General features: G+C 35.7%; 1 protein-coding gene across 1 annotated transcript in view; it reads left to right on the top strand.

Moving 5' to 3' along the window:
• The first annotated feature begins 50 nt into the window (after window positions 1-50).
• CFAP92 (cilia and flagella associated protein 92 (putative)) overlaps window positions 51-16,924 on the top strand; it is a 38,837-nt gene continuing 21,963 nt past the window's right edge. The window contains exons 1-6 of the mRNA XM_085302415.1: window positions 51-324; window positions 5,202-5,333; window positions 8,151-8,232; window positions 11,595-11,734; window positions 13,730-13,885; window positions 16,234-16,418. Of these exons, the coding sequence (XP_085158541.1) occupies window positions 63-324; window positions 5,202-5,333; window positions 8,151-8,232; window positions 11,595-11,734; window positions 13,730-13,885; window positions 16,234-16,418 (957 nt within the window). The 5' untranslated portion in view covers window positions 51-62. The remainder of the gene's footprint in view (window positions 325-5,201; window positions 5,334-8,150; window positions 8,233-11,594; window positions 11,735-13,729; window positions 13,886-16,233; window positions 16,419-16,924) is intronic.

The raw sequence follows: 16,924 nt of genomic DNA, 5'->3' as shown, positions 1-16,924 counted from the left end.
TTTTTTTTTTTTTTTTTTTTTTTTTAGTTTTATAATCAGTTGTCTGGTGATTGTACATCAAGATGGCAATGCAAGAGCATGAGACTTCAGAGGCAATGGATGAAGAAGAGCTGGAGGAGGGAAATGAAGAAGAGATGACAGATGTGGACACAACCTGCTCTAAAAGTACTTTTGAAACTGAAAGCCTAGAGGTACTTGAAGATAGTGGTCATTTGACCCCAGAAGAGCCCTACCTGTCTGAAAAACGCTCAGGGGAACTTGCTGGCTCACATACTGTCACCTGCACATTCACAGTCTCACTAGCTGTCCCTATAGTGATTCCGAGTAAGTATCTGACGCTGGTTTTCCTAAGAATACTACTTTCATCATTTCATAAAATATAATTATGGGACAGAGTCTTAGGTCTTTTTGAGGAGATAGTGTTAGAAAAGATGTTAGTTGGTTTGTATTTCCCTGGGTAGATCACTCAGGAAAACAGCAATGGGACGTGGGAGCCTTTTATCATTGGGTGATTGTCACTGGTGACTGAAAACCTTTCCTGACTGGTAGTTCCTCAGTAGTCACAGTTACTCAAGTTGATGATTTTAGCTGGTGCTTATTAATAAGTCACTGCCTAATAGTCAAAATACTTTTTTGTTTTGCACATATTCCCAATTTGCTTAATTATGATTTTTGAGTAGTCTAAAGGTAGTATCATCGTTTTGGGGTAAAGGCAGCAGCTGTTCAGGAGATGTGGTATGATTCTCCATGGCACWGTGGTTTTTCAGCATAGCAGGAGTGGGTACATTCAGCTTTTCCCCAAGTGGTGTGGAACAGTTGCTTTGTGCAATTTATCTGAATAAGAAGATGTATGTGTCTTGGGAGTTACAGGAATTGGAAGAAGACGTACTGCAGGAAGAGAGAGTGAGGGGAATTCCAGAAACTTAGTGGACCATTAAGGCAGTTAAACTTGAGTAAAAACAGCAGACTTAGGCACTGGGATAAGAATTTCACCTCCAGCATTTCACATGTTCATTTCAATCAGTTATTTTTCTGCTGTCATAATGTAACTCATGTTACCATTTGAGCATTGCAGGAACTGTTTATTTTTTTTTCCTGACAGTGTCATCTTTGATAACATTTGGCATTTCTAAATAATTCTAATATCCTCACTAGGGCACAAGCGGAAGATATCCGATGTAGCTGAAGCGCAAAGAAATAGTATTCAAGGTGACAAATATGGAGTTATTCCAAGAATGCGACGTTATTATCACATTGAGTATTTCCTTCTACCAGATGATACTGTACCCAGAAAACTGGATTTGGTATTGTTTGGGATGATTGCAAAGCTATTTGCAGAATCTGATTCCAAGGTAAAAAAACCAAACAAACAAAAAAAAACAAACAAAAAAACCCTGAACCCGTAAAACTGAGTAGTCCAGAATGTTGTATGTGTATTTTCTTGTTTATGTTACTATGTTCTTTTTTTCACTGTAAGCAGACAACTCCAGGGATTCAGCCAAACCTTTGTAAAGACAAACTGATGGGAAGGGTAACTTCCTCAGTGAGTAGATGTATAGCAGAGAGGTATATGGAGGAGGTGAATATATAGGTTTTATCAGTAAGTTTTGCACTCTATTTTTCCTAAAATATTTATTTCATTAATGTGTCACATAGTGCATAAATCTTGTCTCCATCACAGTTTTTTATAATAAAAACACATGAGCATGCACAAATATTTTTTGATCCTTGAAAGGCGATTTTTCATGGTATCATCCTGACTGACCACATTTATGTTTTAAACCTTAAGTCACTGTGAATCTTCCATTTTTAAAGCCTAGTACTTTCTGGCAAGGAACTTGACTTCAGTTAAAATGAAAGTGAGCAAGACTTATGTAAAAGGAGGGAAAAAAGATATATATGTAAGTGAGTGAGTGTGTGTGTGTGTGTGTGTGTGTCTGTGTGTATAAATACACCCAACCCACCCACACCTTCCCACTCACCCACTCCCCTTCTCCACGTTCTGTCCTATCCTTGAAGAAGGATAGCCTGCTTCTATGAAATTTTCAAAGGACAGAAAGATAAGGGACAGACACAAAGTAATTTATTTTCTCATAAATAACATGTATGCAATATTTTGGTAGGCAGCATTTTGACCTTAAAAAATCAGCAGAAACTGAAAATTCCTCTGTGAAACGGAGATGGATCTAGGCAAAATGTTATATAACAAGCCAGTCAATATTTAGCATGTAGTACAAATTTAAAGCAGTTTTATGTATATATGCTTCCACACATAGTTCAGTCATGTTACCCGTGAAACACTAATGCTGCTGAAACATAAATGACGGATAGAAGAGTGGGAATTGCAGTGTTTTGAAGTGAGGAGGAGAAAAATCAGTGGAGGTAGGAGGAGTTGAGTAGCAAAGAATCAGCCTTTGGAACAGAAAATAGATGTTGTTAGGATGTTTTCTCCATGTTATATGGCATATTCTTATTTTGGTAGTCTATAAATAAAATACAAATAAGGAGAGAGGAAAAAATTCTTGAGAAATCACAATGGCTGAATGTAAATGAAAATTTGTTGTTGGAGCTGCTTTGCCACGTTAGCCCCCAATTTAACTATAATATAGAATTGCAAGTGAATCTTACAGTCTGCTTTGAAATATTAAAATTAAGAACAAAATCCTGCTTTCCTTTCATATGTGAATACTCATTGGCTTTTCCCTTCAGTGGGAGCAGGTGGTATATTTTTACAATATGATATATTCTCCTGCTTATGGAGTAGAGACTCTTTGAAGAGGTCATCAGCTAGTCTTGTGTGCTTTTGCTTTTGTGTTTGCGTTTCAATCTCAGTGGCTTTTATTTATTTCTTTTCCCTCTTTTTATGCTTTTTGTTAAGAATCAGTTTGAGGTTCTTTTTTTTWAAAAAAGCTTCTGCAAAGTTGCTGATTGAAATGTGTTGTATCAACAATTTTAAGTACTTCGTTCCTGTTTAGCAGCCTATACAAGTGAAGTGTAGAGGTGGTACTTTATTTTGGTATGTATCAAGTCAGCATTTTAAAGTGTATGTTTTTGCTTTTGCAGTATTCTGTTAAGTTTTAAGTATATGAGTTCATACTGATCAGCAGCGTACCTGTTGTTTTTTGTTATCTCATGTTGTCATAATGTCAGACCTTGACTTGACAGGATGACTTGTATGAATCCAACAAAACATCCTTGTCTGACACATCAATGGGTGTCACATATGTCCCAGCATGAGCTGCAAAAATACGAAATGTACTATTAGAGAACAGCTTTCTTCTAATACACTTAATAGTATAATCTTTTACCCTGCTTCTGGACGACAGCCTGTTGACCTCAGAAAAAGAGAAACTGTGCTGCAATATCTCTCATTGTATTGTTCTCCAATTGGATGATTCTTCTAATTTTAGTCTTCCTTGAATACTTGAATATAATATTTTGTAACCATAGAACTCTTCAAGAGATCTCACTAGCTTTTTCCATGCACTGTACTGTCTGTAATTAAATATTGTTATCGTGGTCAACATGTGAATGTAAGTTCTTCAGTACTGGTCAGCTCCTGTAAAGATTTTCATGTTTGCTTTAATAGATTATTACACCATGGTTTGAAAATGACCGGATCTGGGTATCGTGGAACCATGGTATTGATATCAGTGTCACCAACGAATATCTAATGAAACTAAGAGATCACAAAATAACTTTAAAACTCTGGGATTCCAAGGACAAAGTTTCTTCAAAAGCTAAGTTTAGTCAGCCAAAGGTTTTTTCTTCACAAGTAGAGGATGCAGATGCTGTTGGTAAGCCTAATGCAAACAGACACATCATGTATCTTGAAATTGTGACTATGCCTGTTAGCAAATTATTGATGGGATTATTTGAAATTCTTTTGTCGTTCTCACTAAAAGAGTTTCTACTTTGTATTTTAATTAATGCATAAGTCAGCTTCTGAAAATTTTTATGGTAGAAAAATATAATTGGGCCTATAACCTGAACCTTTGTAAACTGAAGAGGTATTTGAGGCTGCTCTGTAGTGATGGTAGTAACGGTTATATTAGTGTTTCAAAGATGGATTTTGGCAGGGGCAGGGGGAGAGGGGGAGCTGTCTTGAGAGAAAACAAAAATTTCACAGCCACATTTTTATATTGTGCTTCTTTCTGTTTCATCCTCTCACTCTTGTTCCCCCCTCCCGCACCCAACTAACTTGAATCCGTGGCTAAATTTTGGCCACAGTAGATTGAGAATCAGTAGTTTCAAAGGTAGTTATTTACTAACTAATTTTTTTTTTACTAGTTAATCTACTACTTGAGTTATTTTAATTAGGAAAAATAGGGATCTTGTTATGGTTTATATAGGCACATGTATATAATGAGAACTCAGTCCTTATTGCTTACTAGAGAAGTAAGTATGAGATGAAACCTGTAGGACATAGGGTATCCTTTGTTCTACTTCTCTGCAAACGCTGGTAATTTTTTTTTATTAAAAAATATATATTTTTTATTAATAAAATAATGCCCATGTATCTAAGTGGATAGAGATTTGGGGAGGTTATAAGATTTCAAATACTAGTTAATACAAGCTTGGGTTTCTTTTTGATTAAATTGATACTAATACATCAAATGCTTGCTGAGCTGTGGAGAGTTTGATCAGAGAATAAGCTTTGTTGGAAACTTAGAGCATTTGTTCTTTGTCTTCAAGACAAAAGCAAATATTCAGCACCTGAATAGCTGCTGCTGAGGAATGGAACCTTGTTTGTATTTCAGTGTTTTCTGAACAGCTTCCTTACATTTTAGCCACAGGCAGGCAAGAGAAAGGATTAAGAGCTTGGCTTCCTAAAATTGCAGTCTTTCAGAGGAGTCTGTATAGAGAAGCCCCTGTTGGCTTACTTCTAAAACTGCTCACCTCTTCTGCAGCTCCAGTATTCTGGGAGTTCCAAGAAGCCTCAGCTACCCCTGTATTTTCCTCCAAAGATGCATTGTTTTATATATGCTATATATAGTACACAGGGAAAATATTTTCTCCTAGATTCCTCTCCAGACTGACAGAAATAATGTCTCTGAGTGGCTTCTTAAAGATGCTAGGAAAAGGTGATCACAAGCCATGGGAAAATACTTGTTCAAAACTTGAGACCACTTGGTTGGTGGCCCAGCCAGACTAACAGTGAAGTTAAATCAAGAAATTTCTTTACTTTTTTTCCCTAACAGGTGGAGTAAAATACACAGTACTGTTGCAAAGAAAAATTTTTGAAGAGGCTCAGCCACCACCTAGCTGTACAAAAGTTAAAGGAGTGATGGAATCCAAGGCACAGAAGGCATCTTCAGCCCGTGGTGTTGAAGGTATAGACGTATGAAGACAGAGCTAGCTTGATGGGAGACAAAGGGAGCAGGTGTGAAACTTGGACCTGGAGTAATGGGGGGGGCAGGAATAGGAGTGAGGAAGCTAGTGAAGGAWCAGCCTGTTGCAGGAAGACTGAGGCTGGAATAAGTTTTTAGTATCTTTGGAGTAGAATTGGAACAGAAAAGAGATAGAGATGGCTCACAGAAGGTTTTTAAAGGAACATAAGAAGAAAGCACCTTGTTTTTTTCCTACTGTTTCACATTTCTAAGTGTACTACATGCACATCTAGAACCTCAGCTAGAATATAACCTTCCAGATTTTTACTGTTTCTCTGCTGTTGGTGAATACTGGAAACCTAGTAGCAGCGTGTCATGTTTTCTTCAAATAGCTAGATTGTGGGAGGTGTGAAATTTTATTCCTGACATTGGTGGGATCCTTATTTTATGCAGTTTTGTAATCTGTTTTTGTCTTATTCCAGCTGAGAAACTGCTGCGGTATTGCCACAGATAACAAAATTCTAGCCTTATGTCAAGCAGCAGCATCCTTTAAGCAAAGAGGGGAAATAGTTCTCCATCTAGTGGCTGTGTCATTTGTTGCCACATCTTCCTAAACTGTGCTTTTAGCCTTTGTTCCTTTTGGGGCCTTTTTAGAGTTTGTTGACTGGAAAGCTCCTCAATACTCTTTTAGCTAGAGAAAGTGCAGAGTGCTCTGCTGGGCCTTTAGGGGACCTATGGTGTCATGTTACTATGCTTGACTACAGATCATGAGAACTGAGGACTTGTTAAAACAACTGAAAATTTAATCAATAAAAATTAAAATAATTGTAAAATGCTCAGTATTGTGAAAAACTAGACCCTTAGCTTTCCAGCTGGGCTTCCAAGGTTAGTGGAAACCTTTTCCCTTATGTTTTTGTGCCTCCATTTTTCATTTTCACACTGAAGATAGAGTTAGAAAGTACAGAAAGTATTAATGTTGAGAAAGCACAAGAAAGGGTATTGTAACAGTGAGTGTTGTAGTGCTCTCCATGAGGACTTCAGCAATTCTTTCTTTATACTGGGATTACTGTTCGGATACTTCATAAGAAAGAGCAAAAATGCAAGAGCTGCATTGTATAGTTAATGAAAAAGCTAAGTTTTAAACTGCTTTAATGAGCAGTATGTAGTGTGCTACGTAGGGCAGAGGACCACTGAAAAAAGTGTTTTGTGATCATCTAAAGTCTATGTTCTAATATATATTTGTATCAAAGGGCTGAAATCAGGCAGCATAGACCTTTTATTTTGAATTTTTTGCTTATTGGGAGTTTGCCTTGCAGTTTAAAGGTTCTTCTCGTAGAATGTTTTTTATGAACAAAAAAGTCAAAAATACTGGAAAAGAAGTGTTATGAGTCTCCATGACTGTGTTCTGACTTTAATAATCTTTTATGAAAATCCACGTTTATTTTTTAATTTTAGATGTTGTGGTCAAAACAAATTAACAGCTATCTCTGCCTCTGTGTCATGTCTAATTTTTGTTAGATCCACAAATAGAAAATGTTGGCTTGCTAAATATCTAGATAGAATTCTCCAAAGGAATCCTTGTTATTGCAGAAAGTAGTAGTGGGGACTTGGGAAATACTACCTTTTCCTCCTACTTCAGTATCATATGCAAAACCATTTGCAACATTTTGCTGGGAGACCCGTATCACCAGCTTTCCTTGCTGATTTTTTTTATTATTTTTAAAAGAAGATTCATGACCTGTTTCACCAAAGTAGGAGTAGAGGAATTCCTGGTGTAGTAATCTGGTAGTCTGCATCTGTGTTTTGGTAGTATTGCCATCTAGTGACCAGCCTGGATGGGATTGATGGACCAAATACTGAAGTCTGCAAAAGTAGAAAGTGAGTTCAAGGAGGTAAAGGACAGGAACCTAACTTTCAGCCGCAGATGAACGTAAAAACGTCTATGTTTTGCTTAAATTATAACCCATTCTGTGTTAAGGAAGAAAGAAGTGCCCTGAAGGTCTCTTTCTTTTCACTGACCTTAAAAAAAACTGTAGAAAGAGGGGCCTAACTGTGCTCCTAACTATTGGCATGTTATGAGACCAAAGGTTGAGTCAATTAAAATGAAGCAGGACACTTAAATGTGACTATTTTCATATAATTAAATGACATTGGAAGCCAGTTAGATGGAGTATACCAAGTGCTGGTCTATATAAAACACCAAACAAGCATCTACACATTGTATAAGAGAGCTGGAGACTAGTAGTATTATTGGTTTTTTTCAGTGTTTAATAAGTATTGATTGGATTAACAATTGAACAGTTGACCAAAATTATTAAGCAAAAGTGATGTATTGTTTCTTAGTGTGTGCAGTCTTCCATGCATTAAGGTATGTTATTGACATCTGAATGTACTTATGTACAATTAGGACAGTCAATGCTAACAAAATATTATTTACATAGTCTCACTTTGTTTTAATTACGTGTTAATTTCTAGCTTTGTTTTGAAGTGCTGCATGATAATTGCTGTGGAAATTAATTTTCTAAAAAATAAAGTATGGCCTCAATAGTTTGGTCTCTCTACAATATCCCTCAAAGTCCCTCAAAAATATTTTGTGTATTTGGGTCTTATTCAAACTCAGCCTTGATACATAGAGAAAAAAATTTAATGAATTGTGTTTTTATACGCATCATAAAACATATAAATGTTTTATAAATACAGCTTGCATAAAACTCTTATTGCTTATGTTTTCTTAGAGGCTTAGAAATAGTTGATTCATCTTTTGGGAGTTATCAAAACATGGAAATAATAACAAATACAAAGCCTGTTTTATTCCAACAGCAGAAACTTATCTGAGTAGGTTGCCAACATCTAATTATGGCTTGCCACATCCTTCAAGGACAGATGACTCGCATACAGCGAGGTAAGAATGTTGCTTTTGCATTGGGAAGTGTTCACATGTTGCAAATAAAGTTAGGTAATTTACTTTTTTTTAACCTTGTTATAATTAAGCAGCGATTTCACAAGTGGTTAACTTTTCTGCACTAGTACTTTTTGCACCCATGTCTACTGATTATAATAGAGTACCAAAAGCGTTAAGATCCTCTTAATAATTGTGAGTTATTCTTTTACTGCTAGTTGGTCAAGTGAGAATGTTACAAAGTGGCAAAAGTGTGGCTTGTTATAGCTCTGGGTACCCTTTTCTTTTGAAAAGGTTGAAGATAGTGTCAGCAGTAAGAGTTAACAGCAGAACAAGCTTTACAAGCGTCTAAAATCGACTCTGTAGCTATGAATCTGCGCTGGTTCAAATTCCTCTCTAAATTAAGTTAAGCTGATAGAAACATGCAGTAATTTTCTAAAGCAAGTGAGGATAAAACCGAGTGGCGTAATGTCTTGTTAGTTTTGTTCTACTTTTAGGAACAGTTCCTCACTCTTTTGGGTTAGTTATTTGTTTAATAGCTTTCAGAGCTAAATTTCTAAAATTCAGGATGCAACTTTCTGAAATTGTAGAAAAGTTCAGAGAATTCAAGACTTGATAAATGGTAACATTAAAAAAAATRAAGTTTTTTGGAGTATTATGTATAGTGGTAAACCTTGCATTTGAAATAGAAATGAATCACAAATAGYGTACATCTCAAATACGTAATTCAGAGAATCATCCAAAAAATTCCCCCAAACACTTATATATAACTCCTAAATTACTTTCTCAAGGTTCCTATGTTGTTTCTATAAAACTTAATTGGTATTGGTAGCACAAGATAACAAATCACATCCTGTACTGTATGAAGTACTCTCTCATTTTATGCTATTACATGAGTTTAAGAACTTCTCCTAAAGATTAAGTCAGATTGTAACTTAAAAGATAGTGAAGTTAATGAAAATACCTTCAGGTAATGTTTTCAGCATACATTTATTATCTAAGCTTTGCAGATGGATATTTCTGAGTGTTTCATGTTTAGTAAGAATGCGCTACTTCTGATGAGTTCTTCAATAAGTGAATTTTGCAGTTCAAATGACGTGGGTTTTGTAAGATGTATTTTTAGAAGTTAAAAAATCAGCAAGAATGTTAAATTGAACATACAAGCAAAATTCCAGGTAATTTACATTGGAGGGGAAAAGCATCTTAAAAGAATTCTCCTCTCATTTAGAAAATCCAAATACCTTGTTTTAAATGTACCTAGCCAGTGGTCTTTTGAGCAGCTGGAAGTGAGATACTGGTTTGACAAAATGCTGTATTGATTAAGAATCAACATTCTCCCAAATCTTACAATGTTTTGTTRTATCAGCTTCAGTAAGTCTTGGTTTACTGCCTGTTCTAACAGTTCTCAGTCCTTGCCTAATAGACTAAATAGACATTTCCTGTGCATGTGCACCATATTGTTGCCTTTGATAATTGAACTGTTTCCTTCTGCATTATATTTTTTATATGAACGTAAATACTGTGCGATTACATGATAACAAAATAGAAACTGAATCTTTGTAACTGCTGGAGTTGGTTGGGTCAGTATAGCTTTTTGGATGGGATTTTATGTCTTAATGGCTTATGGAAGGAGATTTGCAGAAAAAGCAAATGTGAGTTTGCATTGTTGAAACCAGTGGAATTCTTACTCCAAAGATTACATTGATGACTCTGTACTTAGTAGCAATGTGAAACATTGCTACTGTGTGTTCCATGAATATGTCCTTTCTGCTCAAGGATGGGCAACTATATTGTGCAAGATTCAGTGCACTCATCCAGGGCACTACCTTATCTTTGCACTTAGTATGCATTTGATAATTCAGTGATAAGGTAATGATGTTTGCAAGTGATATTTGCCTGCTTCAAACTGTAAAATGAAATTCTTTGTGCTACTGCTGTCCCCCTGCTTGCACTTGTACCTTTTATACAGCAACACTCTGGTGAAAAATGAACATAACAAAATCAGTGTTCTATAAAATGAGGAGTATGTGTTTATCCGTCATGCAAATTTAACTGTCAGTACAGATTAATTAGAATAGAAATTCTTTTGGAGTAGAACATTTTTGGGGGTTTGCTGAGAAAAGAAAAACAAGTCATTAGTGGAAAGAAACTTAGAGATATTACACTCTAATGACACTAGAACTGTGTAGGAATATTTATCAGAATATTAGTTCTTCTGGAGAAACTACTATCTTCAAACAGAAAAAAGCTGATGAGTATTTTATTTACATCACTGTTACTCTTTCATTTACCTGAACATTCTCATTCCCTCTATATTAAGACTGTGGTGATATTTTTCTTAGCCTCCCATTCAAACAACTATTACTATCATAATGATCTTTCCTTGTGGGATGAGTTGTCTAGTAATCACAGTATCAAAGCAAATTAATTAATGGAGGAAAGTATCTCCACTTAGCAGAAAAAATCATCAGTGATTTTTTTACTTTTTTATTCATATGATTGTATCACTGTATTTGCCTCTAATATCTTAATAACATGTTTTATTTTTTATTAAGTAGCAAATAAGGACAAATATTGAGAGAAAGAAGGAAGGGTTTATTTAAATAGGATGCTTTGCATGTAAGTTAGGTAGATGTTATGAGGAAAAATATTTGGAGGCAGTATTTGCTAATTTGAAAGCAGGATTGCTTGATTTCTGACTACTTCTTTCATGAAGATTTCTGACTACTGTTTTTGAAATTTCTACTTGTTCCTTCAGCAGACGTTATATTTCCTTGCAACTGCATGTAAAATTCTGTAACCCAACTGTCACTTCCTTCTAAGAAAGCTGAGCTTAGTATTTGTGAGGAATAGAGCGTAGCATGTTCTTCACAAGTGAAACAAATTTACTGTGATGTGTTTTGTGCTGCTGCCCTCCAAGTGCAATATAACATTGTTATGAAGTCAGGACAAAGAAATTACTTATTCAGGAGATTTAAAATGCCATGAGATTTTTTTTTTTTTTTTTTTTTTTTTTTTTTTTTTTTTTTTTTTTTTTTTTTTTTTTGTGACTACTTTAAATAGTGCATGCAGGGACCTGTAGTATTCTGCAAATACATTGTGTGAAGATGGGGAGCAGTGTGTAGGTGTCCATTTATTTAAATAAACACCTAAGTATTTGTGTTAATATAAGTTTAATAATTATGCAGAAGTGATGGAGAGGATATAGTGGGAGATTATTTATTCTGTTGATAATTGATATCTGAAACAGGAACTACTATGAAGTGCTTTAAAAAAAGGGAAAATGTAGACATATTCCGCCAATATTTTTTATTTATTTTCTATATTTCTTAAATAACTTAAAGATTTTTTTAATGTTTTTGAAGCGTGCCTTTTGCGAAAAACAGATTTCTGAATGAAGCAGTTGCTGGCCCTCCACATGATACAACTTCAGAAAAACATGAGAAGACAAAAGATAACTTGGGAAGTCTAACATATCAAGCAGACAAGACAGTTACCACAAGTAGTAAGTTTTAATTATAGATAAATTTTAAAAGGTAGATGAGGAATTCGTTATATCTATTCTTTTTTTATAAAGAGGTAAAGGTTATAAAGAAGTAAGAGTTCTCATTCTGCCATGAGCTTTCTGTGTTTCTTCAGTAGTTATTTGAACTGTGTGTGCCACAGTTTCCTTTGCTAGTAGTGTGAAGCAGGAATGATGATGGTCCTTTCCTACTGCCCAGAGTGCTCTGCGGACACTCAGAACCACTGAAAAAATGGCAAGGGACTTTTGTAAAGCAGATATAAAAGGTAAAGTTGGAGCTAAAACAACAATTCTAATTCTGAAATTGTCACACTATTGTTTCTCTTGCCACTAGAGGTGAGTTTTTTCATGCATAGTGTACAGTCTGTTTTATTTCCAGTGCTGATTCATACTGTTAAACGGAAAACCACAGCCCAGCTGTGTGAGCTTTTGGTCTGTCATTCATAGTTTATAATTGGCAAAGTGCCCATGAAAGGTGGGAAGAGATAATAACCACTGCAGCAATGGACACTACAGCCTGTATTAAATCACCTATCTTAAATACTACGCTTGTCTAGCCAAAAACTGGCATGGCATCATAAGGTTGCAGTACACATTGGCAGCATTGTGAAAAGTACATTTGTTTAACAATAAGCGTCAGTGGGCGTGAGTGATAATGTTCAGTTGTAGCATGGTTCTGTCAAAGTAAGTGCACTGGTAATGTTAACAAGAACTTTATTTGACAACTGTTTTCTGTTGCTATCCAGTGTGACAAGATCCTGCTTTTATGGGGTGACCTTTGGAAGAGTTGTAAGAAAAGCACTGTAGAGCATGCAGATAAATAGGGAAGCTTTTCAGAGTGTTCCTCTATGTGTACAGATGGTGGAAGGCAGCTCAGGTTACAGCACAGGGGTCTGTTTAAAGAGCTTAATCCTGAGCCACATCTGCCTTGCTTATTTTGCAGCTTTGGCTAAGTCTTTCCCATGACTCTGAAGACCTGTGAATTACATGATCAGTTACACACATATATCTCTCAAACTTCTACCTGCTATTTCCTTCACAATTAAGACATTTACAGTCTTTGATATCCTCCATCTGGGTTATCATTTTGCTTATGTTCAATGTGGGCTGTTCTTTCCCCAGTTTAATTTTTGTACAGCAAATACATTTTTTTTGTCACATTACTACTGTTACTAAAAGAAAAAACTCGGATAATATATTGTGTTCCTTTTGTTTTCATCTATTGAGTTCTAAATCTATCCTTACCACATTCTGCCATTCCTTTTATTACAGGCTGGACTAGTAGCACTAATATTTCTACAGTTCTTTTTCTAAGTTACTATGTTCACTTGCTACAGTTTTGCCAAACTGTAACTATTTGCACTCAAATACTTTGCTTGGTTCGTTAAGTGGCTGGGCAGAGCACCTAAACCTGGGATTTAAATGGGTGAGACTGGAACTGATGGGCTTTGCAGGTTGGATAAAGATTAGATCTGGGGAAAAGAGTTTTGAGAAATACGGACTCAGCAATGCAGTAAATTACAAAAATTAATGATAATGATAATTATCTTCATGGTATCCTTGTGAGGAGAAGGAAGTACAATATTCCTGTTTTGTAGAGGTGAACTTATAAAATACATTTTTTTGGAAAAATAAAAGGCAATCATATCACTCCTACTAATACATATTTGCAAAGGAACACGAGATGACAAAGATAAATTTAATTTTGGTAATTCCATGAATTTTTAATGCTTGCTGTTGTAAATTTCTCTTCCTTGTAAAGTAGAGATGCTGTATGTAATAGAGTAGACTGTGCAATGAAGTCTTGAGCATACTGAAATATTTGCCTAAATTTGTGTTAATATAGTTGATGTCTTCTTCTAAGGACAACACTGAGTTGCATCACCTACTGTAGTATATTTTAAATTATGTCTTTGATTAATTTCAAGAAAATATTTCTTGCTTCCTACTCAGTCTAATCTCACCCTCCATTAATAGGTAAAAGAGGTTCTGGTCCAAAAAAAATAATTGCTGCAGGCAACAAGAGAATGTTGAACCGTATTAAACTGTCTAACACCCAGACTCTGCTTGTGGCTATGGCAAAGAAACATGGCATTGCTTCACTGCAGTTGGATGTCATGCCTCTCCTTGCAGGTATTACTCTGTAAGAAAGGGGCTGGGAGGGAGAAGTGTGCTGGTGTACTGCCTGGCTGAAGCACCCACACTCATGAGTCTGGTGGAATTTGTTTTGAAAGATCTCTAAGGTATTTTATGTTTTGTCCAAAAGCTGGCTGGTTAAAAATAAAAAATAATAGTTTGAGATTTAGTTTTGATCTGAAGGAGACTGACCAGTTTACAGTTCTGGGTGTTCTTATATCCTGTTTTATTTGGAACATGTTAGAAGTGGGAATTTCTGTGGTTTCTCTGTGACTAGGTTAACATTCATTATTAATAGACGTTCTATTTTGGTGTGTAGTGAGTTAATCTCCCCTTTTATTCTGTGCATGTGGACAGCAATAGTGATATGCTGGAAGATGGAACTCAGCTGCTGAGTGTATATAAGCATGTGGCAAAGGAGCTTGCAAGGAAAGCCATGCTGTGGCAATTAAACTGCTCTCATAAAGGCTAGCTCAGGTGCATCTACATGAACTGAAGTCATGCAGAGCTACAACATTTCAGAGGTGCTTACCTGCTGCTTTTCTTTCCTGTGTACAGCATCTAACTGGTTAATTGAGATAGTTTCTTTTCCTATAAGTCCACCATAACACTCCATCACTAAGAAATATGTCCTAATAGAAAGAAACATTTTTGCATTAGTTTCTAAGAGCAGGTTTCCCCTGTTGTCTTTGCCATTAATTCCTTGTTAAGCTTGAGAGAATGCCTTGTGAGCCCCAAAAGTTCATCTGTTTTGCTTGACTATGTATCTCTTGTCTGCACCCACTAACATTACTGTGTATTTGTCCATGCTCCTTGCAGCACGAGGGTGGCAAATCCTGGAATAGAATCTGGGAGAAAAGAGCCCCAGTAGTCTAAGTTCCATTAGAAATGCAGGTTGTCAGCTGTCTCTGACATTGTAGTAGTATGGAAGTATGGATACTTCCATAGTATCATGTGTAAACACTTTCGGTAGATAGTAACTTCTTACAGCAGTATGCCTATAGTACTATCCCCTGATACAGGAATAGACTTAAAATTGTAGGCTCAGCTGTCCTTGTTATCCTCTGTTTACAGAAGGAATGCGTGAATATACTGTGGTATTCTCAGATACTTTTGTAATAGAGGCATGCTAGTATCTTAGCATGATGTGCAGGTTTTATAGTTGGAGCATTCTACAGCATGTACATTTGAGCCAGACTCCTTTGTCATAGTTCCTGTCCCTCCTTTCACTCTGCAGCTGGTAGTATTTTGTAACAGACTGGACAGTGATTACCACTCTATAACGTGTCCCTAATTCCTCAGAGTCAAAATACAAGGTAAGTCACAGCATCTGAAAGTTGCAGAAATGGATATAGAGGCAATCATTCTACTCTAGTATTTGTCAGTCCACTATTGACTTGGCAACAGTCAGGTATTTCAGCACTTACAGGGGCTGGCAAAAAAATCTTGCTTTTTTTTTTTTCATGCCAGCATTATTAGGAATGTGCTTTCAAATACATTTAACTTAAAGATGGTGAAAAACAGTTTTTTTTTTTAATATATTTCATTTGGATAGAATATTAAACATATTAATACAGTTCTGAACAGCATTTTGGGAAGACTCTTTCATGAAGAACTGAAACATTCTAGGTGAGCATTGTGCAACTTTCTAAATGAGATTACACTTTACATATTTTACCTAGAGCTGTTGCACATAAGTTTGTTTTTTAGCAATTGTTATAAAATACTCCACACTATTAGTCTTAGCACTTCTGTAGTGTTTGCAGCTTGTGTTATATCCATCAAACAAACAGTGGTCTGAGAAATGCTTCTTTAAAAATGTTTGGCGTAATGTACTTGTGATTTAAAATGGACATAGTAGAAGAATTAGGCATACACTCCACAGGTTGCTGAGTGCATCAGTGCTATTTAGAATTTGGACTTGACTTCGTATAGCAGAGACTTAACAGTTAAGATATTTATACTTCTGGGGACCAGGAAATGAAAGAAGAGGGAAAACTAAACACGACATGTTAAAATGGTGAATGATAAATTCCATTAAATAACTTTTTTTTTAACGTGTTTGCTTACCTTTAACATGACTGTGATGAAAATTTTCTGAAGTTCATTTTTTATGTTTGCATCTTCAAAAAGAAATAAGCTTCTCTGTACTTTCAGCAGCTAGCCAAGGTGGGAGTCCTGACACTTTATGGGAGCCTCACCATAAAAATATTTAAAGCAGTTAAAATGAAGCAGAAGTATAATTTTAATACAATCCAATGGAGATTTTTAATTGATTGAATCAAATATTACTGCCTTGATTCAACTGCTTCTATAACAGGATTTAATTTTGTATGTTTAAAAAGGGGAAGACTCTGTGATCAGTCGTCTGGAAGAGAATAATCCTAAAGTTTTAGATGCCTTTGTGAGTTTCACGGTAGCAACACCTCTTCTATCTGAAAGACAAAGACATGAATTGAATCCGCTGATTATAAAGATTCGTTCAGCTACCTGCCTCCCAAATACACCTGTACCAATAGAAGTGCTGCAGGTAACACATGCCACTGTTTTCTTTCTGAAGAATCCCCCTTTCTGAAGAATCAGTTACATTCTGATGTAACTTTGGTTAAAATATGGGCATGGTTTTAGAGAGACCTTTGCTTATTACATGGCAAGGTTTGTAGAATATAACCAGTATATTTCCTGCAAAAAGATATGGCCAGATTAGTGCCTATGTATCATAGACACTGACAGCAAAACAATATTCTTGTGTTTTCCAAGGGTTGTAGTTTATATTTAATAACTGTATTTTGATTTCGGAGTAGTGGATCTGGCAGGGAAGCTAAATTAGCTATAGTGCTATACACTTTGGTTTGAACACAATTGTTTGAAACAATTTGTTGATAAATTAATCTTTCTCATTAGAACAACTTCTGTTTCTATTTAAAAAATATTATTTAGCTTAAAAATGGTGAATGTTTCACAGCATAAAACATGCTGTACATAAAAAGAATTATTTTTATCAGTGAGAATATAGTCCAAGGCTTTTGGTCTTGC

This window comes from Rhea americana, unplaced genomic scaffold (assembly GCF_003343005.1).
Source record: "Rhea americana isolate MKP2758 unplaced genomic scaffold, rheAme1 scaffold_19, whole genome shotgun sequence".
NCBI classification, from domain to species: domain Eukaryota; kingdom Metazoa; phylum Chordata; class Aves; order Rheiformes; family Rheidae; genus Rhea; species Rhea americana.
Note: the sequence above shows the minus strand (reverse complement) of the source record. Positions and strands in the feature narration are given on the sequence as shown.